The sequence below is a fragment of the Lutjanus erythropterus genome, chromosome 21 (genome assembly GCF_056507025.1).
Source record: "Lutjanus erythropterus isolate fLutEry1 chromosome 21, fLutEry1.hap2, whole genome shotgun sequence".
Taxonomy (NCBI): domain Eukaryota; kingdom Metazoa; phylum Chordata; class Actinopteri; order Lutjaniformes; family Lutjanidae; genus Lutjanus; species Lutjanus erythropterus.
The window spans coordinates 25,936,903-25,964,877 of record NC_139337.1 but is presented as its reverse complement, the minus strand read 5'-3'; the positions used below and the strand labels follow the sequence as shown (position 1 = coordinate 25,964,877).

The window sequence follows — 27,975 nt, the reverse complement described above, 5'->3', positions numbered from 1 at the left end:
TATGTCTGTGTAGCTATCATTAGCAGTTGGTTTGTGTAGCTAACGTTGGAGGGTGGTTCATGTAGTTGGCATTTGGTCTGTGTTTGTAATGTTAGTGGTTGGTCTCATTAGCTAGGATTGGCAGATGGTCTGTGTATCTAATGTTGGCGGTTGGTCTGTGTAGCTAACATTAATGGTTGGTCAGCGTAGCTAACTTAGAGGCTGGTCTGTGTGTAGCTACAATTGGCGGTAAGGCTGTGTAGCTCATGTTACTGGTTGGTCTGTGTTGCTAATGTTGGTCGTTGGTTGGTAGCTGACGTTGGCTGTTTACCTAGTGTTAGCAGTTGGTCTGTGTAGCTTACATTATCGGTTGTTAGTGATTGGTTGTGTAGCTAATGTTGATGATAATGTAAACCCTTGGCTTGTGTAGCAAACATTAGCAGTTGGTCTGTTTAGCTAACGTCAGTGGTTGGTCTGAGTAGCTATTGTTAGCAGTTGTTGCATGTAGCTGAGGGTAGCAGTAGGTTTGAATGGCAATGAATTGGGAGCCAGAGTTGAGAACAGAGTGGTGATGTGTGACTGTGCATTGTAGCTCTTTATTTAAAAATGTATTTTAATGTATTTTTTATTTGTAACTGTAATAGACTGTACTACAGATACGCCTGCTAATCTCTCACTGTGGTTATAGCTGTTAAATATATTCAGTGAAATTTAATGCCAGGCATCAGAAATATGCAAGATGTTTCATAAATGTTGCTGAATGTACTTTCAGATCAGTTCTTTCTAAAAGAAATAAGAGTGTGTGGATGTGTGTAGTCATGCATATGTATGTGCCGTAGAGGCCACAAGGTGAGCGTACCGCCCAGTGTGAGGAGGTGAAGATGGACCGATAGGGCTGGCTGAACACGAAGGGGCCAGGGTGCTTTATCACAGCAGTCTGAAGACACACACCTTGATGTACACACACACACGCACACACGCACACACACACACACACACACACACACACAAGGCAACACAGCGCTAAACATCAAGGGTAATAATTTGTTAGCAGATAAATAAAGCCAGCGATGGACAGGAGCAGTTTACATGCATCATTAAGGATGAGAAGGTCAGCAGGAAAGATAGCATCTCGGGCTGAAGCTGACAGCAGAGGAGGTTGGGAGATGGCAGAGCGTGGGTGGTGAGAGGAGTGGAAACTGAAGAGAAGACACAGGTGATGATAGTAACTGGGAGTAAACACATGCAAAAGGAGACAGAGGGAGGCAGAGTTAATCAGAAACACTGATAGTCAAACACAAATATCCTTATTTTATTGACAATGTTAAAGCAACGATCTATTACATGACCGTTTTGTATCTAAAGATGTGACATAACAGTGATTCAACCCATCACCAGCTCATAAATGGCTCCATATTCACCATTTGCAGCACCTGATGATGCCATCACATTTCTTCTGTAGCAGTGTCTCCTGTTTCCAATTGCAGCAACTGCAATTTGTTGAAGATAAATAGAGGAAAAGGTTGTCAGCATCAGTAGCAAAACCAGTAATGAACCAGTCCCTGAACCTATTTGGGTTCAGCTGTCAGGGTTGAATTAGTTCCCTGGTGGCTGAAAACCTAAACCAAAGCTCAAGTTTCATCAAGTGAAATTCTGAAATAAGAGAGTGTCCAGACATGCTAGCTGTTCTGTGAGGCTGTTCTTAGGCACAGCACTGATTTGAGCTGAATACTACTATCAGCATGATAACACAACAATGCTAAAATTCAGATATTTTACTACTGTATGCTCACCTCATTCCCAACGCTGCCCGAACATTGTCCCAAATTAATCGGTGTGAGTTTGAAAGAGTGCCTGAAGTTAAAGAAATAAAAGCAGTAACCACTGTAACATTGTCACTGACCTTCATGCTGCTGTTACTGTTCGTTAATCCCATTTTCATGTGTGTTCATGACATCAAACATGACGCATCGGATTTAAAAAAAAAGACAGATATTAATCAACTTACAATGGGAAAAAATCTGGGTTTCTAGCATTTAAAAACCCCGGATATTCATACTTATAGTATTTTGATTCTTAGTTAGCATGCTAACATTAGCTAATTAGCACTAGATACAAACTACAGTAGATGCAGATATTTGTTGATAAACCAAAGATAAGATGTCATCTTAGCTTATTTTTGTTAAAGGAATAGGGATCAGTTTTAGACTGCAATTCAGATTGTTTTCCAGATCTGTGTGTAAAAAGCGACAAAATATTTTTTTTGAAGGAGTCAAAGTCATCGAGGTTTTCCTCTCCCACCGCTGTTCCAATCACATAATTCAGCCACTGGTCCAGAGAACAGGGAGATACTGTAATTACAATCAAGAGGACATTTTCATTTGAGGCTCAGAACAGCACATTCATCATGATTCATCAGGGGATGATTGTATGTGTGTGTGTGTGTGGTTGTAAGGTCAGCTCAGACAGCTCATCACAGTGTTAGATCATCACAGTTTACTGGACGGTGTTGACACCTCGGATGTTGCAGCGCTGCAGACATGAAGACACTGATTTCCAATAGCTGTTTGCCCCTGTATGTAAATAGTGTGTGAGACGTATTGATCCACATGTGGAAATCATCTTTTTCTCGCTTCTGTTCATATGAAGGTCAGCATCATAACGGCGTCCCTGCAGCTGAAGGCGAGGCTGAGCTGTGAGCTGCTGATGGTAGAAGATTAGACCTCAGCTCTAGCCATATTATTTCACTGATCAGTGGAGTCACGTGTGCTGTTGGTTGGTTGGAGTGAAAACTTGCAGCCACTCAGCCCTTTGTGGAACAGTTTGGACATCCCTGATATAAGCCAAATATTCATCTCTCCAAACCAACCAAACTCCATTAGTGAAATCACTAATTTTACATCACAGAACAAGGGAGTTGCTGGGCTACAGCTGCCTCGATGCGTTAGTTTGTTTGTGTTATTGTGTGACTTTGGTGTTTGAAAGGCTTAATTAGTGTCACAGAAGTCACACAATAACACAAACAAACTAACAGATCGAAGCAGCAGTAGATCAACCAGTCACATGTCTTGCAATGTAAAATTACTGTTTTTGTCAAAGGAGTCTGGTTGCTTTGGAGAGTGCGATATTTGGCTTATATAACGGTGGTTTCCCAACAGAAAATGCTTTGTGATGTCAAGGTGAAGTGGTGAAAATATTCTAAACATAGCGTACACTTATACTGATAGTGTTTTTTGTTAAGTAAGCCTTTTTTAAGTGGCTCAAATTTGTTTTGGCGCTGACCCTGTCCACAGCTGTACATTGCTTTGTTTCTGACACTGGTACTCCTGCTGCTTCTAGGGGCATGTCGACGGCCATCTTCTGTAGGTAACGCACCGACTATCAATAAGTATCTCATACAAGGCAGCTTTAAAAAATCCTAACTTTATCGCATAAAAATAACAATAAATATCTAAATTACAGCCTCATCAGAAATCCAGTGGTGCTTGTGAGGGGAAATGTGGAAAACAGAGAAAAGTAAACTCTGACATTTAAGATTTAAGATGTTTTAGTCTCTGTGAGGGAGGACATACACACACACCTGTGATCTCTCAAGTCTTGATTGCAGTAATTTGCTAATTGTAGGAGTCTGTAGGAGGAGTCTATAATAAGTCCCTTTGTTTGTTGTGCTGTAAGACCTTGACAAAGTCTGAAATGCATCAGTTGTTTGTTAGTTTTAGTTTCTCAGTTTTGAATTGACGATATGTAACTCAGGACAACAGAATTAATAAAGGGAATACAAACAAACAAAACTACAGATTTCACAGGTGATAATTTAACATGTCAGAGGGCCCTGAAATCATCATCATTTGAGTCCTTAGTCTGTCCTCCTCATGTCCATCTGTCTCCTCTATTTGTGCTCCAGTCCAGGAAAGCTGCTGGATGTAGATGACCAGTACTACCGGGAACTGTCCACCAGCAGGTCTGCACCCTGCATCTCCACAGAGGACGCGTCCCTCAGCAGCAGCAGCAGCAGCAGCAGCAGCCAGCCTGAGAGGAGACAGTCTACAGACAGGAGGAGGTCCTCAGACACGATGCAGCCTGCAGAGCAGACACCAGTTGCGGCCAGCAGACCGTCCCGAGAGAGAGCCGTCACTGAACCAGAGCCTCCTAAACCTGCTGCTGACAACAGGTACGTACATGTCTTCTACGTCTTCTGTTTCTGTAAACGCTGATCCCAAAGATTGTCTAAATTTCATCAGCGACAGCAGCGTTTATGTGACCACAACCACATGGTCCATACAAACACAAATAAGTCAAAAAATCATATCTTCAACTGACTGCGGGAGTCCCATGATAAGCCTGTAGGTTTTTAGTTTCCCGTGCACATTCTTGCTGTTATTTATATTGTTTTGTTTATGTTTTTTAATGTTTTAAGTAAAATCAAATCAAGCTGTCGACTGATTTAAAATTTATATTGACTATTTGGCGTGACATCAGAACCCTTACAATGCACAGCCTGAAATACAGATGTAATTTCTTTCAAAACACTCTTAGCCAGAAGAAGGCTATTATTATCCTGGAAATCACCCAAAACCACCCTCCTTTTCAGTCTGGTTGAATGATGTGATGTTTTTCTGAGCCTGGAAAAAATAATATTCTCTCTTAGAGGAGAAACTGATGGTCTCTTCAGGTTATGGAGACCATTTATTGAGTATTTCAGTAACCTGTCGACCGTTCGTCCAGACAGAGAACTAAATCCCTGAGCTGTTTACTAAAGTATATGTAAAGTGTCTTTTCTCTTTCTTTCTTTGTTTTTTACTTTACAACTAACGTGATGTTGTGGTTAAAGTAAAGGTAAATTATGGTGATATGTAAGTGAATATGTTGCTTTGTCCCACTTTCACCAACAAAAATAGTCAAATCCTGTGATTAAGGCACCGATTTTAATACATTTAGACTGTAGCATCGACTGAGATCTGCCCATAATAATCCAGTTAACGTTACAGAAAATTAATTTGCCTTGTAAGAGAGAATATTTGGAGTTTTAATTTCAAAATATTAATGTCTTAAATTAAAAACTGCAGATGAATTACACAACCCTGCTGTTAAATGATAGATGCAGAATCAGCGGAGTTTGTGCCTTTTACATGTGAGAACAGTAATCACGAGGCACTTTTATTTTGCCAAAAGTGCCACCCCTTCATTTCACATTCCAGTTGGTCCAAAGACCGATGTTGACAAATCCACGAACAGATTTCATCTGTTTTCTCAGTCCTGCCTGGTCATCGCCTCGGACAGCCCACGCTCATGATAAATGGTCGCTGATGGATGATAAACAATATGAAATCTTTCTTCTCAGTGTGATTTTTTTCATCTCCTCTCTCACTCTTTTCTTTCTCTTGTTTTTTTCTGCATTTGTGTTGAATTTGTTCTTTCCTGTGCCGTGTTGACAGGCGCTCAGTTCCCAGAATGCCCTCCACGGAGAGTCGGACTGACGACAATCCGTACGACTACAGACACCTACTGAGGAAGACCTCGCAGAGACGAAAACTCATCAAACAGTACTGAACACAGGACTGAACTTTTTTAGCCGTGTGTCGTCATATTCTGTCCAAATCTGAGGTATGATACAAACACAAATCATGCTCTGAGATATACAAATATTTGACTCATCACAGCTTCTTCAAAAAACCTTTGAAACTATTAGAAATGAAAAGACTGCATCGACCGTGAGTCTCATTAATCTTAACGCTGCGTAGACGAGATGAAGGTGACTGTAAATAATAAAACGCTTTAAAACTTGCTGTAAATGAAGGTTTTATTTATGCAATTTGTAAACTAGATGCTGCTACTTTTTGCTCATTTTCCAGTTTTTTCAGTTTCCTTTCAAAGCGGTTCGTTCAATATCGTGTGTGAGGTTCAATTTAAACTTCTAAAACATCTAAAGATCGTGTAAATACAAAAGCCATGTTCTCACACTTGAATACTTTGCATTTCCAACCGTTTTGAAGGAAAATCAGCTTCAGTGTTGTCATGTTGTAATAAATGTAAATTCTCTCTCCTCTGCTGTAATCTCTGTTTTGTTCATTAAAACATAAAATATGTCAAATTCCCTGCTGTGTTTCATTTATCTTACATTTAGCAGAGCTTCACGCAACATTTGGATGTGATAACGTGCTACATTCAGCTCAATTTCAACTGAAAACACTTCATTCCTGTTGGTCTTTGGTGGTTAAAAAAAAAAAAGGTCCAAGCTATCAGAAGCAGCTCTGTCATGTTGATATCAAACCAGCTGCTGTAAATTCCTCCTCACGCAGTCCTCTTTTCCACAGTGGCTTGAGTATTTCTTTGAGACTCAACCTCTGACCTTTATGTGACATTTTAAAGGAGAGAAAGCCCCACAGGGAGTGTTAGTGAATCCCCAATGACATGCTGACTGCACACTGGCACTAAAAACTACATACAGACAAAAACGCAGACAGCAAGGAGGGAACAAATGGGCCTGCAGCTGCCCAAAACCCTGCAGTTACAGACGTGGGTTGGATCATATAGAAACTCTTTAAACAAATAGAAGAAAAACATGCTAATGCAACTATTTTAAGTGATTAATATCTTAAAGAAAATCTAAAAGTGACCAAAAATTGCTATTAGGCTTCTATAGACTTACCGCAACACGCAAATATTACAGTTTTACCGTCGTCATGACCTTGCCGAAGGGTTCAATTTATTTTAATCAGCCTTTTTGGCATTAAATGGTTGTCGGCGATTATGCTCATAAATCATAACAGATGTGGCTCAGGCTAGTTTTGATGCCCTCAGGGTCTGTTTGCTCTCATTCATGGATATAAATGATAAGAAAACATTGCAGGACACGACAGTGTTGGATTGTTATGCTGTAATTCGTAACGGATTATGGGCGGAATTATGATACTATTACATTTTTTACTTTTTAAACCTTTGCTTATCCAAAATGTACAAACTTGTGTCCATCCAAATGCACAGTTAGTGAAAAACTGGGGCAACTGCAACACTCAGTTCCTAGCTAGAGTGATGACATTACTCTGCACATGCTCAGTAAAATTCTTAAGAAGTACTTGGTTAGGTTTAGGAAAAGACCATGAGCTGTGTCTCAATTCAGGGGCCATCCTTTTAAGGCTGCATTTTAAAGGGACAGTTCACCCCAAAATCAGAAGTACATATTTTCCCCTCTGGCCTGTAGTGCTGTTTATCCATCTCCGCTCGACTTGTGGAGCTCAAATCACCAAAAAATAGATTTGAAATATACAACACGTGTCTTTATCTAGGAGTCATGACCAGGTTACTCAAAATAATCCACACACCTTGTTGTGAGCAGTTTCATGTGGGAACTACTGCTCTTCATGACAGTGATTGGAATATCTTTGGACAGTGGACCAAATAACTGATTGATTAATCGAGAAAATAATGGGAAAATTAATCAACGATGAAAATAATCGTTTCCTGCAGCCATGAAAAGACCCAAAATGCGCAGTGGTGCAACAAAAATCAATTGAACTACAGCAGCCGAAAAAGTAACGAGTAAAAAAAATACTTTTGGAGTGAAGAGCCCCAGCAACTCTGAGAGGAGAGAGGAGGGAGCCGTGCGCACATTCTCCTCCTCACCTCCCCGCTGCTGCCTCCTTCACCGGAGGCGCGCAATTAGAGCCGCCCGCCGGTCTCCAAGAAATAGATCCGCGATTTCCGGGCGGATGAATTAGTTGGCATTCAGTGTCTGTCTGTCTGTATGGAGGGCGAGTTCAGCTGCACGCAGGGGACCGGGTGTTGGGGATGTATGGAGTCACGACGCACGACGCAGCGCGGCTCGTCATGACTTGAAGTGAATCACGATGGGATTTCTGTAGTGACGTGAAATTTAGGTTAGATGCAATTAGGCATGGCTCCTGTTCTGTGCTGCATATTTACCAGCAGCTGGAGCAAATAGCTGCCACTTTTAATCACATTTTGGTTCCTTTTGCTTTTTTTTTTATTTTGACATTTGGCAAATTCCCATCCAAAGCAACTTAATCTTGCACTACATCCCCCGTGAAGTGAGGAGCGTCGCTTTGCTGGCAGAGTGCGCCGTGAAGTGAGCGAAGTGTTTGCGGATTTCTGCGGGAAGACGCTTCTTTTTACGCTCCGTGCACCTGTGGACGCGTGCAAGACAGACAGAGAGAGAAGACCACCGTGGACGCATTTATTTTTTAGGGTCTTCCCTGCAGCCTGTGTCGGATGCGCGGCTGCAGCAGTCGGAGAGGTCTGCTCAGACTCAGCACCACATCAGCTGTGAACAGCTCCGGCTCGTCGCGGTGGATGGGCTCCGTCGGTCTCCGTGTCTCCTGCAGCTCCTAACTACCGGCAACAATGGCATCACACGGCTTCTGGTCTCTCGGCGGAAATAATGCGGGGGCCAACACCGGGAGTCAGAGCCCCAGCACGCGTGAGTGGCTTTTTGTCTCCAAAAAACCGGCTGTGATGGACCAATAATTCCTGTGCATTGTCTGTGCGTTTTGTGCCACAGCCGCCGAAAGCGAATCCAAACAGGCCAGATGTGTTTAGAGTCGACACATCTGCTTTTACGCCTTTGTTTTTTGCTTGTCTCGCCCTGCGGGATGCAAGAATTGTGGCTCGTTTTGCAACTTGCATGGCTTCTATCTTAAAGTTGGACTCTGAAGCCTCTTTATTTGATTTATCTCTTCTCTCTTGCAGCCAGGGCTTGGTGCCAAGCGGCGGCCCAGAAATTTTCAGGAGGAATTGGATCGAAATTATGTGGTATGTTGGCTCACAGTGAGGGAGGGTGAGGGTGGGGACGCTATTTGGGCGACGTGCCCCCTTCTTTATACTCCCATTATTATATTTCCAGCCTGGCCTTGTCGACAGAGTAAATAAAAATATCTAATTTCTTGTTTTTTTTCGGTGTCCAAAGCGCTGCTCAATGTCGGGGAAGTGGAGAAACCCGCCGATCCGGCCGTCAAGCAGCCGCCACAGACAGAAGCTGCAGGAACCTGCGGCTGCAACAAATCCTGCAACTGCACCAAAGCTGCTGCCGTGGTCTTCTCCGACCTCTATTCAACAGGTACACAGGCAAACATGCTGTAAACCTGGATTTCTAAGTCATAGCCTGGCCTTGCATTGGATTTTGGTCATTTATTCAGTGAAAAAATGCAATAACTTTGCTATTTTTGATAGCAAGTGAAGCCACTATCTTTTAAAATAAAAGAAAAAACACAAATATAGTAGTTAAATGCATTTTACTATCTTGCAAATCAACGTTTTTCATTTAAATGTCATATTTAAGAGGTGACCAGCTTTATTCTATGTTACCAAGCTCAATAAAATACATGATACACATGCAAAACTGATACAAAAGTTAAAAAAAAGAATAAATCATCATCTTTATTTAAATATCCAGATCTAATAACTGTAATATAAAGGGAGTTTAACTTCTTTTTTTATTGCAGTGGTGGACTGGAGGTCACCTTCAGCACCATCTGAGCTGTTCAGGTGTTAAACGTCGTACAAATAATAATAATAACAATAATAATAATAATAATAATAATACACTTCCTCCAGTTTTTTTCACCTGTAAAAATAATTAAACGTGGGCTTTTTTATTTACAGGCCTAAAAGAGAATTTCACAGCAAAACGCTCCTGTTTTAAAGGCCTACACATTTGCATCTTAATGTTGCATGAAAACATCTTTTTTTACGATCCTATTTCCAGCTCCCAGAAACATAAATCACAAAACGTCTCCTCCCTTTTTTTATATTTGTTTTATTTATTTATTTCTATTTTAATTTTCAGACCTGTTACCTGCCATGGACGGCGACACCAAAACAATGACCTTCCTGCAGGAGGTTGTGGATATTTTAATGGCCTACATCGTGGAGTCTTTCGACCGGGAAACGAAAGTTATTGATTTTCATTATCCCAACGAGCTGCTGCAGATGAACAACTGGGAGCTGCAGGACGAGCCCGCGACTCTGGATGATATCTTGATCAGCTGCCGCGCGACGCTCAAATACGCCATCAAAACAGGTAGGCCTCAGTCTCAGCCAGTGATGTGTGACAGATAATAATAGACTGCTTGTTTCTGACTTTGCAAAAATGCGAAAAAAATAAATTCAGTTTGGCGTGTTGGGAAATATTGACCACCTTTTACGTGTATTTAAGCCTACATTCTGGCCTGATTTGTGTTATAAATGTTCAAATCACGACAGATCTGACTAAAATGAGCAGAATTATTAGAAAACATGTAAAGGGAAAAGAAAGAAAGCCCTGCATCAGGCTATAGGGCAGAAAATCCTTTTAAAAAAGACACAACAGATGATTAAAATCTACAAGAAAATCACTAATTATGGCCCAATTATTTTTGTTATGATCAAAATCCTAACGTCAGCATAAGTTTAAGGATTTTTTGGTAAATAAATCGGACATTTAATAATTGATATAGTAATTAAGACAGAATAAAATAAGGACACAAACAAACAATAGACAACAAAAATAAATAGGTAAATAAATGACGTCTATTAAAAAGAAAAAAAAATCAAGCTGGTAGTTGTCCTCCTCCTCCTCCTCCTGTCCAGCAGACCGATAAATGCAGTGACGCAGTAAATCTGGTTCAGTGGGAGATAATGGGCTAATAACCAGGACTCATAGGCCAAGTCCATTATTCTCTCCTGACTGACACACAGGCGAGGAAATTTACGGCAACAGCTCAAAAAACAAAAACAAATACAGATACATATTTTAATCTCCCCTTTTAACCTTTATAAACAGTTAATAAAGGAGTGATAAATTATATGACACACTATGGTGCTGTTGTCAGCAGATAAAAGGACTATTTTATGTTTATTAATGTACAGTATTTGTCAGCATCTCCTATAAAGACTTATTTAATGTTATTACAAGTCATTTCTGGATTGTTATCTGTCTCCACTTATGTGTGCCCATACAACACTTATCAGCTTCAAATTGCATCATAGTGTGTTATAAACCATTTATTGCAGTAAATGTTTATATACTGCTTATAAATGCATGAATCATTCATCATGAATCAGACATTTTTAAGTGATTTTTAGTGTATCTTGTTAATCTTTGTCAACTTCCCCTTTAAAGACAGAATACTGAATTTAAATACATTATTCAGGAACGCACAAAAATGCAATGGAAACAATGGAAAGATTTTTCTTCTATCCCAAAGTTGTTCGTTATTATTTGGAAAAACTCAGCTCCATTATTACCTCAGCAGACTTAAAAAAAAAAAAAAAAGGTTGCATCCACCTTAATCAACCACTGATTTAATGCATTATTCCCTTCAAGTGAAGGATCCTGTGTATCTTTACCTAATAGTTTCTGTTTCCAAAATCCAAACAGAATCTTTTTTATTTATAAAAACTTTTCTTTTCAGTTTTTGATTTTTCAATAGCTCATAGTTAAAGGAGAGGTGGTGGTGGGTGTCTGACAGTTCATAAAACTTAGTTTAGATAAAAAATAAAAAATAAATAGATGAAAAATAAAGTGTGAGAATGTGGAAATGTCATAATTAATTATAAAACCAAATTAAATCAGTTTTGATGCTTCATAGGCATAACAGTTACACTGCCAATGAATATTAGGTTAGAAAATAACGTATTAGCCCAATCTCATGTGACTTCCTGTATAAGCCACGCCCACTTGTGGTCTTCAATCTGAATACAGATACAGAGACAGATCATTTTGTGGGTTGAACAGATACAGATACGAATAATGACATCTCTTTTCTATCTTGTCATTCATTATCTGTTGAAACATCACCAGCTGTTAATACTTTCCTGCTTAAAGCTACAATATAGAGTCGATGTTTTAAACAGAAGCGCCGATTTTCGTGAAAAACACTAATTTACCAAAACATTTTTATTTTGATGAACCGTATTTTTAATTGTCACCTGGTGTCTCAATTTAATGTTTCCTTCACATAAATAAAGACATTCCCACTATAAATTAATGTAAAAAATGCATAAATTGGTGTATAAAGAAACATAAGAGTGCAGGAAATGAGGTGTTTGATTGTCAGGATTTCCTGGGGGAGGAGCTCTGCTTAATATGTGTCCCTCCCCAAAAAGAAACCCACGCCCCTGGTTATTTACTATTTATTATAGTAAATGTTTATGTGCAGCTTCTAAATGCTAAATAAAATACTAAATTGCATGACTGTATTATAAAATAAACACAATATTTATTGAATGGGACATTTTTAAGTGTTTATTAATGTAAGAAAAGCTACAACTTCTTCAATGAAACCTTATTTTATATCAGTAAGTGGAGGAATAATACAAACACTAATCTGCTTAAATAATGTGATAAAAAAAATATTACAGTGAATCTTTATATACAGTCTTTAGATGCTAAAATTGAGTAAATTACGTTTATAGTATGAAATAAAAAATATTTTATTAAACGGGCGTTCATTTAGGGCTGCAACAACAATTATATCCATTATTGATTAATCTGTCTATTATTTTCTCAGTTCATCGTTTAGTTGTTTGGTCGGTAAAAAATAAATAAAAAATGTTGAACGCTGTTTGCCGAGGCCCAACATGACGTCTACAACCCAGAGATGTTCAGTTTAGTGTCACAGAGGAGAAAAGAAACCAGAAAATATTCACATTTAAGAAGCTGAAATCTGAGAATTTGGCCTTTTTTTCTTAAATATGACATGAAACATTTCATTGATTATTGAAATGGTTGGAGATTAATTTCATAATGACTATTATACAGTTAATCGACTAATCGTTGCAACTATACATTCATTAGCTGTCTCATGGATGCTCATGAATACAGCAGCTGCTGTATTATTATAAACCATTTATTATAGTAAATGTTTCTATACTGTTGATAAATGCTAAATTGGGTTAAAATAAAGCATCTTGCTCACAGTTAACAACTGATAAAAGCTGAATTTACACTTAAAATAGAAATATCTATACCTGATGTACGTCATTAAAAAAATAAAGGCTGTACATGTGCATCAATACATTCATGCTCATACATGCACATTTATAAATACAACCATGCACACATTAAAATCCTTTAAAACATCAATATATGACAGAAACACACACACAAACATGCCAAACAAACCTCAAACACAGTTATCCATTGTGTTGTTGTCTATATTATAAAACAAAGACATGAAAACTCAAGTTTTGATGTGTTTATACCCTCCACTAAACTCCTACATTACCCATGCTCCACCAAAACGTCTTCATGATTTCTAAAGATGATGTAAAACGTCACCGCTGCTGCGGCATCTCTAACCTGCAATTAAAGCATTTAGAAGATGACAGTTTCTGTGCCTTTTTGCACAAACTCAACATAAACACAGAAAATTTTCAATTTTCCTGACAGCAGATAAAATGTTCAAAGAAAGCAGCCATCTCTCATCCTTCCCCTCTCGTTTTTTTTTTCCCCTCGCTCAGCCCACCCCAGGTACTTCAATCAGCTCTCTACAGGATTAGACATGGTCGGACTGGCAGCCGATTGGCTAACGTCCACTGCCAACACCAACATGTAAGTATGTGGCCCCGCCGTGCTTCATCATGATTTTAAATGCTGATAATGACAGTGAATTCCATTTCCGGTCCGTCTGTACGCACTCTGCTCTGCGTCTGCACCGGCTGATAGCAGCTTCTTCTTTTTTTTTTTTTTTTTCACTCAATCACTGCAAATGAAAAGGGTGAAATGAAAGGCGGGTCCCCCCTCCTCGCTGCACCCCTCCCACCCCTCTGCCTTTTATCCCTCCCCCTCACCTCCGATACCCGCGGGGATTCAAGGGGAGAAAATTAGCTCTGAAATTAAATTCAGACTAATCTGGAGCTAATTTTGGTGTGTGTGTTTTTGGGGTGATAAACTCTGTGAGGAGGCAGCCTTGGCAACTGTGAGACGCCGCAAAATAAGCCCGCCGTTGACACTGAGGTTTTTTTTTTTCAAATTACTGCAGCTAATACATCATGCATTAATAGAAAAATATAGCAGGAGGCACAGACTGGAAATTTACTTTTAAGTGCAGCAAGGGGGATGAAAGTGTGAGACTTCTGTACAACAGAGAGCAGATCTGGGTTGATGAAATGTAGCCCAGGACTTCAGAAAACAGTGGATTTTGGTACATTTTGTTCAAAAGCATCACTGCAATTTGAGATGTTGATGAAAATGTGAAACTTCTGTACACAGAGAGCACATTTGGGTCTATTAAATATTGCCTACAAGGTTGGAAAAGATATTTTCAGAGAATTATTAATTTTTATGTGGTACAATTTGTTCAAGAGCATCACTACAAAGCAAGATATAGATGAAAATTGGAGACTTCTGTCCAACAGGGAGCAGATTTGGGTCTATGAAATGTATGATGTCTAAAAAGAAATGAAAATCTGTAGAAAACTGTTAATTTTTATATGGATTTTAGTACATTGTGCTCAAAAGCATCACTGCAAATTAAGATACTGATGAAGGTCTATGAAAATTAATTGTAAACATGAGACTTCTCCAAAACAGAGAGCACATTCAGATCTATGAAATGAACATCTGACTTAAAAAAACAAAGGTATTTTTAATATGGATTTTGGTACATTTTGTTCAAAAACATCATTTCAGAGAACACATTTAGGCCTGTGAAAATTAGCCTATGATGTGGAAAAAGAAATGATAATCTCCAGCTAATTTTTATGTGGACATTGGTACATTTTGTTCAAAAGCATCACTGCAAATTAAGACATTGATGAAAATGTGAGAGTTCTGCACAGCAGAGAGCACATTTGGGTGAAATATGGGCTATAATGTGAAAAAAGACATTTAGACTTCATCACAAATGTAAATCCTGCAGAAGCAGTTAATATTTATGTGGATTTTGGTGCATTTTGTTCAAAGGCATTACTGCAACTGAAGATATTTACCCACATCTGGGTCTATGAAATGTATGGTGTTGAAATAGAAATTCAAATCTAAAGAAAACAGTTTTCATGTTGACTTTTATTCACTGCAAATTAAGATCTTTTTGCTTCTTCAGAAATGAAGGTAAAACCTGTAAAATTAACAATAATTCTACATCTTTAGTGCACAAAATATTGTCATGATTCAAATTATTTAGTGTTTTATCTACGTCTGTAAGAGCCATCGCTTTCATCTCTAAAAACGTCCTGAAACAGCCAAACTGCAGTGGAAAAATTGTCTGTTTCCTGGCTATTTTTCGGTGCTGATGAGTCACAGCACATTTTGTGTAACCAGCAGCCACCATGTGATGTGATGTGTCCCTTGTGTAACGCAGGTTCACCTATGAGGTGGCTCCTGTCTTTGTGCTGCTGGAATACGTCACTCTGAAGAAGATGAGGGAGATCATTGGCTGGCCGGACGGGCGAGGAGATGGCATTTTCTCTCCTGGTATGTTTGAGACGACGCCCATCCCACCTCCACCCCTCTGCTTCACAGAAAATGGAACTGCCTCTGTGTGTGTGTGTGTGTGTGTGTGTGCTGTAATGTGTCAATTTGCATTTTGATGATATAAATGGAACTCGTTTCAAAGCCAATTAGCATAAAATCATTTTCTTTTTTTCCAACTTGAGCCCCCACCCCCGTCCAATCTTTTAATTCCTCTCATGCATTTCTGCTTGACACATGATGACGAGCGCTCATTGGAGAATTTAATGACAAAGGCTGTGATTGGCTCTGACACTGTGGACACTCGTGAGCTGTGATTTTGGCTGCTGTGTCATCTCTCGCCATGCTCTCGCGGACGTGTTTTTGTTATTGTTGTTGTTTCATCGTCATAAACATGCACTGACGTTTTTTAAACTCTGTTACGCTTCGTGTCAGTTCCAAGCCCTTCCTGCATTGTTCCCATGAGGCTTGCTGTGATGTGGACTGACACTGGCCTGCCCTGTCCGTCCTCTAGGTGGTGCTATTTCTAATATGTATGCCATGCTGCTGGCCCGCTTCAAGATGTTCCCTGAAGTGAAGGAGAAAGGAATGTCATCTGTTCCCAGACTGGTGGCCTTCACATCTGAACATGTAGGTTTTAATGCAGCTCTCTTATTACATCAAATTATGAGCGCTGATCACTGATTTCTCAAATCAAATCTCAGATATCTTAATCTACAAATAGTGTTGCATGTCAGCTGTGGTTGGATGTGTGTTTTCGTGTCACTTTTACACCATATGAAGCTGAGATTGTGTGTGTCAGACGCAGGAGGTGACTGTGTGTGTGTCTGTCACATTAGATGTCGCCTCCTTCATCTTTAAAGGACATTTGAAAAATGCTGTGAGGGAAAAAAAAACATTAAATAACACACAAACCTTTCAGCGCAGAAGCTCTTTGACAATTTTATTATACATTTATATTTCCAGATTTTTTCCCCCCTCACATGACCTGCAGCGTACAGACTATTAAATACTGATCTCTCTTTCATTTGTTTCTGTTATCTTTCAGAGCCATTTTTCAATCAAAAAAGGTGCAGCAGCTCTTGGCATCGGCACAGAGAGTGTGATCTGCATCAAAGCAGACGAAAGGTAAAATATTAGTTATTTTTCACCATTGGAATTTAGATACTAAGTGTATGTATTTATATAGTGTACTTAAAGGTTCAGTGTGTAAAATCTAGCAGGATTTATTGGCCGAATATCACAGAAATTGAATATAATATTCATAGGTGTGCTTTCATTAATCTAGAATCACTTGAAAAAAAGAAATGTTGTGTTTTTGTTATCTTAGAATGAACTGAGCGGACAAACCAAAACTAATAGTAATATTGTACTTTTACTCCACTACATTTACAGTATTTGGCAGATGTAGAAACTAGTTACTTTGCAGATGGTGATTTTACCTAAAACAGTATGTGACAAGACTATGAAACAAAACTAACAGAGAAAACCTCAGATGGTCAAATTTAAATGACAGTTTGAGATTCAATTATCCAATAATTTAGAAATAACAGCAAAGATTTGAGAAAAATCCCCAAAAATGAGGACAGATTTATGTTTGTTTTTTCCATCTGTCCTCTCTTGTTATTTATCTCAGGTCAGCACATTATTTACTTCATGACAGCACAACAAATACAGCTGCTTGGTCAGTGGCCCTGTGCTTCAAACTATGATGCTGCAGATGCTCCTCCAGCGCCAGTTTTGCATGTGCAGCGATCTGCGGTCATGTTACCAATAATAAATATGCATCAAAGACAAAATACGGAGCGCTGCAAAGTACTAATGGTGACAAAACAATGAAAAGGTGTTCTGTAAGGATGGGGCCAAAGATAAACAACACTGACTGTCATGCTTATTAGTAATAAGAGGTATTGGTCAGCAGTCTAGACAAATATGAGGCACTCTGATTTGGAATATAAAAATCCTTTATTACTTCATGGATTAGTCATGCAACGTCCGGGTAGACTTAGAATAAAGGCGCAAAAACTACTTGGTTAGTTTTAGGAAAAGATCTTGAGTTGGGTTAAAATAAGCCCACAGTTAGACAAGGTCATCTACATGATGCAACTTATGTAAATTGCACACATTAAACAGAAGTCAGTGCTGACAGTGTTGTGGTCTCCTGGGCTAAAGTCCTGTGTTTGTTTGATACAACCATCCATCACAGCACAGCGTATCAAAGCATAATGCCAGAGGGACACCCGCAGCATCATACCGACATGTTTGAAACATAAAGGCACTGACCAAGCTGCTGTATTTGACTCATTGGGGGTGAGAATGAGCGACTCACAACCCCTCAGATTTGTCATGTGACCCTTTAGAGAAGCCTGACCCCTCAGTTGGCACCACTGGACTAAAATACCTGCAGTAACTGTGTATAAAGAAGTTAAAACGAGCTCCACATCAAGCAGCTACAACTGTAGAATGCTGCTTACATATTGATACATCATAATACATCAAATTCAGGAACCATTTTTTCCATAACAAATACTTTAAATATGTTACTTTAAGTACCTTTTTCTTTTTTATACTTAAGTAGGATTTTGAATGCGGGACCTTTATTTTGTAATGGAGAATTTCTATATTGTTATTTAGATACTTTCTCATGAGTAAATGATCTGATGAATTCACCAACAACTCGAGAAGGAAATAATCTTGTTTTTCCTTTGCAGTGGTAAAATGATCCCAGCTGACCTTGAGAGGAGAATAGTGGAGGCCAAACAGAAGGTAACGTCACATTACATTACGTATACATTAATAACACAGATACAAACACTGCAGACAGACATGATGATGAAGGCAAGTTGGAAACATATTGACAGCTGATTTACTGCACATGTTTTGCTCGTGTCTTTGCAGGGTTTTGTACCTTTCTTTGTAAGTGCAACAGCTGGAACGACGGTGTACGGAGCCTTTGACCCGCTCATCGCCATTTCCGACATCTGCAAAAAGTACAACATCTGGATGCATGTGGATGTGAGTAAATAATGGACCTTTTTGTGTGGGGTCTAAAGGCTGCTCCTGTTGCCTTATTTAAAACACTGTTATTACCAAAAATGGACAATATCTACCCTCAGGAGGGATTTTTAGTGAAGAAATGCACAGAAATCCAGAGCTCGCCAGCGAGTTTGACAAATCTATTATGTCTGTCTCGCCTCTAACTGCTTGCGGTTGACCCAGATAGGAGCCAGCCATTTCCTATCTAACACTGGGGATTAGAAAAACTGGAACAGAGGCTGTAAATCATCTTCTCCCCCTGACTTTGCCATCGCGGGCCCTCTCACTGAAGGAACTCTATCTATTAATGAAGGTGATTTAGCCCTGACAGGGGGACACCTCTATTAAGAGACATAAATGGCCTTATCTATCATTCCTCAACTGGCGAGAGATGGGAGAAAAACATCCTGCTGTGGAGAGCCGGAGTGTTCGCTTCTGTGGATGCAGCTGCCCGTGAAATAATGTTGTGTGTTTGGTGACACTTGGTAACTCTCACTTGTAAACATTTTGATGCTGGAAATTCTTGCAAAAAAAAAAAAAAATCCACACAAGCTTCTGACATACTGACCTATATTTAGTCCAGATGTTTGGAGTGACGATGCTGATGGACAGTCATCAACATCAGCACACGTGACAAAGCATTTCTCCTCACAATCTATTCCTCTAAAAAGTTTCTGACAATAAAGGAAACAGACGATCACGCGGAACTGAAACTCCTCAGTAGTGGAGCAACCCAGAGTTAATTTCATTAATTTGCCAAATTATTTTCCTAAATATTAATTGTTTGGACAGAAAATATTGATAAAAGCCAATTTTGAATTCTAAAGAAGCTGTTCTGCTTGAAAAATTATTTGTTTTGATTTATTATCAAAATAGTTCCCAATTATTTTCCTGTCAATCAACCAGTCTATTAATCAAGTAATTGTTTCAGCTCTAGACAGAAATATAATTTGATTTGCAGTTTTAGGAAGCGTGACATTTTGAGCATTTAAATGACAAGATAAAAATGTGTGCAAGTTGAGAGAAAGTTTCATTGTAGATTTATCAGAGAGCTTAATTGAGGTTGCCTGATATCGGACTCGGACTCATCAACTCGTTACGCTCCGTTTCCATCATCAAATCGTCAGTTTTGAATCGGTCAGCTGAGGGGGGGTGAGGAAGTCTAGACCTATAGGCAATTATTGAGATGGACAACTAATATCATAAAAACTAACAGAGAAATGGACTGACAATTCAGTCACGCCAATATATTAACCAGTGCCTTGGTTTAGTCAAAATCAATCCAGCACAGGCTCTTATATCCTGACTTTTGCTCCCTATTATCACAGACTGTATCATAAATATTGGACGGAGCCGCCATGCCGTCACCTGTTGGCTTGTGGCCTTGAGTTTGACATTGTGGTCGTTGCCATGCTGGGTTCTGGGAGGGTTTTCTGCATTGCTACACCTCTGTCCTGTCTATTTTACAGAATGAACATCACCATGTTGTATTGAAAGAGACTTGAAACTAGCGATTAAGATCATAAAGTCATTAGGAATTCATTTTCTCATGAAACTTCATACAGTTGGACCTGCTTTTGCAACCAGTGGAGTCGCCCCCTGCTGGCCATTAGACAGAATGTAGGTTCAAGTCAATGCACTTTGCACTGGCTTCACTTTTAAGACTTTAAACGTCTATCTTCTTCTTCTGCTGTCTATTCCTACAATGCATCTATCAAACTTAAATGGACTCTCCCTTTAATAACAGACTGAACTTATTTTTTGGACGACTCCTCTGTTTATCCTTGGCTGACCCTCCACCGCTGTCTTGTGTTGGTGTTGAATGACCCATAACCAAGTGTCATGTTTATGATTCTCCTCTGTGTCCTGTCTGTCAGGGTGCATGGGGAGGAAGTCTGCTCATGTCCAGGAGACACAGGTGGAAGCTGGACGGAGTCGAGAGGTAAGTTACCTTTTTACAGGATGAAAACAAACCGACTGAAGAGATAGAAGCTAACAGGGATTTAAAGTAATGATGTATTGTGGTTTTTTGTCAACTTCAGGGCCAATTCAGTAACATGGAACCCACACAAGATGATGTCGGTCCCTCTGCAGTGTTCAGCCCTGCTGGTCAGAGAGGAGGTAAGAGCCTCATCACATCTAATTAAACCTCACTGTCACATATAATTTTGTTTGTTTTATTGTGATAGTTCTAAACATTGTGGATCTGGTCTCACAGGGTCTGATGCAGAACTGCAACCAGATGCACGCCTGCTACCTGTTTCAGCAGGACAAACACTACGACCTGTCCTACGACACCGGAGACAAAGCGCTGCAGTGCGGACGCCACGTGGACATCTTCAAGCTGTGGCTCATGTGGAGAGCTAAGGTAAGGAAAAGTTAGTGTTTTGAGCAGTTGTTTGAGACTCAAGCTGATTTTGTGATCGCGGTTGGATTTTGTGATGTTAGAGAGCGGTTTCAGTGATTTGTTCTCTTTTGTGATCTTTAAACCAAAGCAATTCACAAAAAACAAAGTTAAACATGCTACTAATAGAATTCACCTCATTTCACTTGAGTCAAACTACCATGAACCAAATCCCTTTTTTTCTTCTTTGGAAATATAAGCTTTACTAGATGTTACTTTCATTATACTTTGTGGTTATTACGGTGTAAACGTGACCGCTTTTGTCCACAAGGGGCCTCCAAAATCAACACAGTATGGAAGTTCCTTATAGTAGCTTTAAGTATTTAAAAGTACATTTTATTCTTTAATAATTTAGCCCCAGGGCCTGTTTAATAGTGTCTTTCGGTACACATCCCTACTAATACTATTATGATTATTTGACAATATTAAAACATTTCTGAAAAGGCTTTAGTCACTAAAGATAACTCAGCATTTTCATGAGCTAGTAACTTTATTTGTTAGCAGTAGTTTCACACAGAACCCAGTCCCAGTGCAACAACTTGCCAGGCAAATCCATAAAACTTTATAAAAATCCATAAAAAGTTTGACTTTCAGAATTAGGGCTGGAATTGACTCAGTAGTTTGTCAGTAGAATCAGATTTGGCTGTTCAATACAGAGATTTGATGATTCGTTCCTTTTTTTTCTGTTCAGCGCCACTCTAAACTTTATCAGGCTACATCAGTAGGCTTTATTAGAAAGACTTTTAATGCCTTTCCTCCTCATCTGTGCTGTGAAAACAACAGATTTCCACACAGTCAGAGAAAGTAAAAGTGTGCGTCCTCTAATGTGCTGTTGACACAGTGTGTCAGCCACTGCAGTGCATCACCTGCGCTCTGTTTCTATCACTCATCTCTGCTTCCTACCACTCGTTTCAGCACCAGTGCACGATGTCGTGAGGATTTTTTATAAGTGCACCAGCTAATATAAAACTATATTCATGATTACCCTTATTTATAACAACTTGGCAAATCAATCAAAATCTTTAAAAGTCATTTGATCAACTATAACATAAAAACTGCAACACCTACAAGCACAAACAACTTTATTTAAAATGTTTTTCTGGAGTTAAATGAAGGGTTTACAAACCTCAACATGGTTTTACAAGCTGGACTGTGATTTTTGTAGGTATTAGCAATGATGAAGTTTGTGCACAGTTAACAGAGTGAGCATTTAAAACGATATGAATCTTTCCTTGTTTCATAAATCTCAAACATAGATGGCCGTAGCCATTGCTGCCACGCCAAGTTCAAATTGAACTGTTCAACAAATATGGCGAGCCCTCTGAACTTGACTGACGAACACAGTTTATGGCCTGTTACCTTTTAGAAAATAAAAGAAAATTCATACGCTGACTTCAACAACTGTGCTGCAAAGTAACCATAAATAACATAATAACCGTAAATTTAACCGTGTTTTCTTTGACAGGGCACTATTGGGTTCGAGGCTCAGATCGACAAGTGTTTGGAGCTGTCGGAGTACCTCTACAACAAGATCAAAGACCGAGAAGGATACGAGATGGTCTTTGATGGGAAAGTACGTCCACATTTAACTTTCACTTTCAAACAAAGATAATTCATCCGCAGCCTCATTATTATAGAAGAGCAGCTAACATCAGTCTGTGCTGCTTCTTTTACCTCCGTGTATTCAGTGTCATTACGGGTGACTTGACTGGCACACTGCGTGCTCTTGCTTTGTGTTGGATGAATGCCATTTTTACCTCTAGCTGCCAGTATAATGTGCTGCTATTATGTTTAATGAATAGCATAACGGCCTGTAATTGCTCATATGCATATGAATAGCATGGCGACTGAAATATCCTCCACAGAGCAAAGCTACAACGGCACAAACATTTGCAGGAACGACAGCGTTATTAAGCTAAAAACTCCTTTGTAAAGGTAGTGCTTAGACACCCAGAGTCATTTATAGTGAAAGCTCTTTAATGTTTCAAGGCTTATTGTTTTCCTGCTGAGCCACAAAAGGCGAAGAGCATCATAACCCACAGGATGATGGGGAAAAAGCCAAGTCCTCTGGGCATCGGCCCAGGTGTTCACTTGTCTGTGGCTCCCATTGAGCCATTACATCAATCTGATGTTGAATATACTACCGCTGAACCAGCCCCGGCTGTATAAATGAGGCTGGTGTGCATGGCCAGTCAGCTGTTGGTAATGAATGCTGTTCCACTCTCAGGCAGGCAGGCGTGCTGCTCCACACAGGGCTTCGGGTTCCAAAAAATAGAGCTGTGAGGGGCTTTTAGACAGAGAGAGAATCTGAGAAGGAGACAGGAAACCTCTCTGATGATGGAACGCCTAATGGATTTCCTTTTTGAGCACTTTTTTTTGAGAGTCTGCTCTGGTTTGGTGAAATGGATGGTCTCCGGTTACCTCCAGCACTTTTCATTTTGCGGCACCTGTAGGATTTCAGGCGAGGATGATTGGTAAATATGTTTGTATTGGGGGTGTCACAATTCTCCAAATCCACAATTTGACTTCTGACTTGATTTTTTTTTTTATGTTAGAACACTGACTCTTGATTTGTAACGCTCAGTACATTGTTTACATTTTTAAATTCTTCTTTAAAAATATAGTCTAAGTGGTATTAAGTGGGATATAACAGGCAATAAGCTGTCGTCTTTGAAGTTTGTTTATTTCTTTGTTCGCATGCCAAATTGCGCAATTTGGCTGAGTGTAGAGAAAAAAATACTCAGCGACTTGCCAATTCTGTCTTTGATTTCAGTTCTTGAAATTGAGAGCTCATTTCGATCAATTTTTGATTCATATTGACATTGTGACACCCCTAGTGTTTGTGTATATGTATATACAGTTAATAGTGTTCATGATCACCTTATAAAATTGATTTGGCTGATGTGTTAGCAGAAATGGAGCAACATTAGCATTCGGGGTCATGTTTCTGGCCACATGATATCTGAAAGTCCAACATTCACTCTTCTTTTAGCTCTGCTTTGGTCTCCTCCAACTCCCGAAGGAACGTTTGGTCCTTTGGCTGCTAAATGATAGTTGCTAACTCTGTCTGACTGCAAGTCTGATGAGAGAGGGGAGACTGAATCAAAACAGTAAAGTGTGGGGACAAGAAGAAAAAAAAAGTGAGACGTCTCTGTGCTTTGAGCAATTGAGTCATTTGATCCTTTAATATAAGAATGCCTGAAATAACTGAAGTCACATCAACGATTTGAAGTTATAACACCCTTGAAATTATCCGGATAGCTTACATTTTTATTTATTAAACATTTAGACAGTCCTGGTGATTATAATGCTGCCACTTGGGGGAGCCAAAGACAAGAAATATGAGGTTGACCGATTTTGAAAGGCTGGATAACTGTTGAATTGAACACCTAAATCAAAGTAATAAATTACTAAATAATTAAATAAATAAAATCTGGATCACTGAATGTCAATTTCTTATAATTAATCTGAGCGAATTTCTGCTAATACCAATAATTCATAAAACATCCTGTCTGTGCTAACTAATTGGCTAAACATATTAATCTGTCAACCTCCACAAGGAATTGCTAAATTCTTCACATTGTGGCTTTAATTTGAAAAAAAAAAAAGGAATTCTTGAACTTAATAACTCATATCATCATGAAACATTCTCCTGAATTGAAGTATTTCTCAGCCCTATTGTCAGTCTGCATGTTTTGCATTTCTGCACAACTGCAGCAGTTTATTCCTCTCATCTCTTGTCACCTCCGTGTGTTCCCGCAGCCTCAACACACCAACGTCTGCTTCTGGTACCTCCCTCCTGGGATCCGCTACATGGAGGACAAAGAGGAGAGAAAGAAACACTTGCACAAGGTGGGTGAGCCGAGATAAGAAGCCCGACTGTAATATCTACCAAAAACACCTTTCATTCGCCCCACAAGCCTGTCACTCCTATCCAGCTCGACCATCACATGTCCTCCTCATTAGGGACAATGTGGACGTCCGCTTGCACCCAGGGTTAGAAAAACACTTTGCCGTGCTCACTTTGTAAACTGTGACAGTCTTAAAATAGGCTACGCTGGGTATCGCAGGCCAGACTGAGAGGGAGTGAGGCTATTCAGTGAGCTAAAGTGGCGTCCATTCAGAGGATCCCACAGCAGCAGGGGTCTACTAATTGACAATTAGGACAAACAGATGGTGAACGTGCCCGCCATACAAAAAAAACCTCTCCTCTCTCTTTCACTATAAAACCATCAGACATAAATCGTTGCCACGTTTGTCACAGAACATCAAATGGACAGAGATTTCCTTTTGTTTTCCAAAGTCTGATTGATAAAACGCCGTGGATGCGCCTCACTGACGCTGAGTGTTTGGCCAGCTTGCTCTTTTCCACACACCCTGACGCTATGATGGAGCGATGATGTAATGTTTGCAGCGATTAGCTCGCTGAGGAAAAGGTCTGAACTGAAGGAGCTTTACTCAATTTCCACGTAATGACTGGAAAATTGTCAAAAGACTGATTTGATGGAAATCTGCAGCGGCTGATTGATTATTTTACAGAAACTGCAGGCCCGCCGACTGCAGCGGGACACCTGCAAAAGATTTAGAGGGAATGACTGATGAATGATTATGTGATGAGAATTACAGTACTCACCACAGTACTGCAGTCTCTAAAATATACTGTAAACTGTAAGCTGTAAGCTCAGTGGTGGAAGAAGTACTCAGATGCTTTATTCAAGTAAAAGCTGCACTTTTACTTGAAGTTTTCACTTTTCTTTATGACACTGCTTTAAAGGTTGCAAGAAAAGTAAACGCAATTACTGCTCAAATCTAGAGACACAACTCTCCTTAGCAAATCTGTTACGCTCACAATTCAGTCTCTGAATGAATTTGTTTTGTACTCGCTTAGTAGTTGTGATATTAAGGATGCCATACTCACCTGCCCAAATGAACCAAGCCAGTGGAATGATAGAAACCGTCCCCAGTTTATACAGCGTGTGATTTTCTCCTCTGTATTCCTCTGAAGAATATTATTTCACGCCGTATTTATTGGATCTTTCAGGTGGCTCCGGTGATAAAAGCCAGGATGATGGAGTATGGGACAACCATGGTCGGCTACCAACCGCAGGGGGACAAGGTCAACTTTTTCCGCATGGTGATCTCAAATCCGGCTGCTACCTTCGAGGACATCGACTTTCTTATCGAGGAGATTGAACGGCTCGGCCAAGATCTATAAGACTCATCTCACCTGATCCTCCTGTACTTTTCCCCTTGACGGATGAATTGTTTGTCGTGAATGTACTGGTAAACTTTTTCTTTTCTCTCTTTCCTCCAAAGTCACATATTTAAGAGTATATTTGAGAAAAAAAGATATATCCATATATTATGTATTGTAGCTTTGCCGTGGACTGACTTGGTCCAAAGCTATGTAAAAGTGCTTCTGTCTGCCTTTCCTATAGTGTAGTAGACCCCAGAGTAGTGTAAGTGATGTGACTTTATATGTACTTTTTGTGATATGAAATGCTTGTGCAATAGGTCGATGAGGAAGAGTTTATTTTTGAATCATTTCTTCATTTGCCGAGTATGTTGTTAAGTGCCAAACGTGGTTGTGTTCTACTGTAACTTTACATTTTAAACTTCTGGTTTAAAACTTAAAAAAAAGCACTTCACCTTACCTCAGCTTAATCAACTGCCTTTACATCTGCACATACTCCTTCAAGCAGTGATTCTGGACAATATTCTCCTGATTGGTGATGTATAGCAGTACCAGCACGTGTTAAATAAGTATCCCAACCACAACAGGCCGTCATAGGGACTTCCATCAAAATTACACAACAGAAAAGTCCGTTCAAAGCATTTATGAAGGTGTGTTGGTCCATCATGCATCACCTTGGCCTTTGGCGGTTTGGTCTGCAGCTTATGATGCTAATTTAATGTTGTTGCTTATTACAGTATGTCCAACACTTTCTACTCTTTTTACACACACTTCTTTCTAGTGCATTTAAGGTGGTAAAGGCTTATTAAAACCATTTTTGTTTGTTTCACCAGCTACATGGGTACCATCTCCAACCAGGCTGTATATTTAGCTGTGCTGAGTGTGCTTTACATGTTATAATGCTGATCTAAAATGACAATAACCCACACTTCAGAGGTAAAGTTATAATCCTTAAGATTTCCCTTCTTTCAAAACCCCATTTTTGCAACGATTAATGGCCAACTTTTGGGCAACCTTCCTGTTTCCTGTACTTAGATATGCTCTGTGCTAGGCTGGTGTAGGAAAACCAAATTTTGAAGATGGCTTAAAGATGTTGCTGGGGGACCTGAAAAAGCTATAAGGTCTGTGTGGAGTTTGCATGCTCTCCCTGTGCATGCACAGGTGCTCCAGGTGTTCCAGTTCCCCCACTAACAAACATGTATGGCAGGTCATTTCTCCTGTCCTCTGTCCAAGGTGCTGACTTAGCACTGAAGTTGATCCCAGGGTGCTCACTTTTGTTCTGTGTATAATTGAATTTGTGACAATAAAAACAACCTATCCCTTAAGTTAGCTGATGTTAGCAAAACGTTAGCTAATGAGCTAGCTAAGCATATCTTTGTGCAGGAAACACGAAAGGAGAAAGTTGACCAAGGTTCCTCCAGGTATCAAGCTTTCTCACCTGTGATTGGAGCACAGAGCAAAAAGAGGCAGAACTTAGGAAATGTCCATTTTTAGCGGCGGAGTCCGCCATACCACTCTGAATTCAAATTTTGACCGCATGCACAGGGAATTCACAAGGACGAGGAATTATTTGATCCGATGGTTCAAATTCTGACAATACAAAGTATCACTGGTGTTTCTTGCACTTTATAAAAAGTAATGATGTTTTTTTCTGTAATGATTGTGCAATAAGGTGCAAGGCTGGATTACCAACTGAACAAAGTGGGCAACTGCCAAAAGGCCTCAGACCCTGAGGGGCCACCAAAACCATAAGTTCATGTCTTGTCATCTGGCTTTGGGAATTTAATTAATTAAATTAAAGAACAATATCCACTGGCCCTGCATTGTTAGCTAATGTTGTGGCTGTGTCTTGTAAAGGAACAAGCAAATTCTTGGTCTGGGGCTCACTGATTGGTTAAAGCTGTATTATACTCTCTGTGACTGGGCGAGGGTTTGCTAGGGTCTGCGTGACAT

General features: G+C 39.6%; 2 protein-coding genes across 2 annotated transcripts in view; both read left to right on the top strand.

The window, feature by feature from the left end:
- Positions 1 to 6,064, top strand: part of myo3a (myosin IIIA) — a 70,484-nt gene extending 64,420 nt beyond the window's left edge. The window contains exons 36-37 of the mRNA XM_084747164.1: positions 3,884 to 4,150; positions 5,415 to 6,064. Coding sequence (XP_084603290.1) covers positions 3,884 to 4,150; positions 5,415 to 5,529 — 382 coding nt within the window. The 3' untranslated portion in view covers positions 5,530 to 6,064. The remainder of the gene's footprint in view (positions 1 to 3,883; positions 4,151 to 5,414) is intronic.
- Positions 6,065 to 7,731: 1,667 nt separating this feature from the next.
- On the top strand, positions 7,732 to 27,239 carry gad2 (glutamate decarboxylase 2). Its single transcript, XM_084746947.1, has 16 exons — positions 7,732 to 8,416; positions 8,686 to 8,748; positions 8,903 to 9,052; positions 9,782 to 10,015; positions 13,438 to 13,528; positions 15,279 to 15,391; positions 15,903 to 16,018; positions 16,437 to 16,516; positions 18,100 to 18,154; positions 18,287 to 18,403; positions 20,302 to 20,366; positions 20,467 to 20,545; positions 20,643 to 20,792; positions 22,294 to 22,401; positions 24,591 to 24,680; positions 25,870 to 27,239. The coding sequence occupies exons 1-16, from the start codon at positions 8,341 to 8,343 to the stop codon at positions 26,041 to 26,043; spliced, it is 1,761 nt and encodes a 586-aa protein (XP_084603073.1). The 5' UTR covers positions 7,732 to 8,340; the 3' UTR covers positions 26,044 to 27,239.
- Positions 27,240 to 27,975: the final 736 nt, after the last annotated feature.

Coding starts and splice junctions, on each gene's coding strand:
- gad2 (XM_084746947.1), top strand. CDS start 8,341: ATGGCATCACACGGCTTCTGGTCTCTCGGCGGAAATAATGCGGGGGCC. Junction 9,053..9,781: donor CTCCGACCTCTATTCAACAG/GTACACAGGCAA, acceptor TTTAATTTTCAG/ACCTGTTACCTGCCATGGAC. Junction 10,016..13,437: donor CAAATACGCCATCAAAACAG/GTAGGCCTCAGT, acceptor CCCCTCGCTCAG/CCCACCCCAGGTACTTCAAT.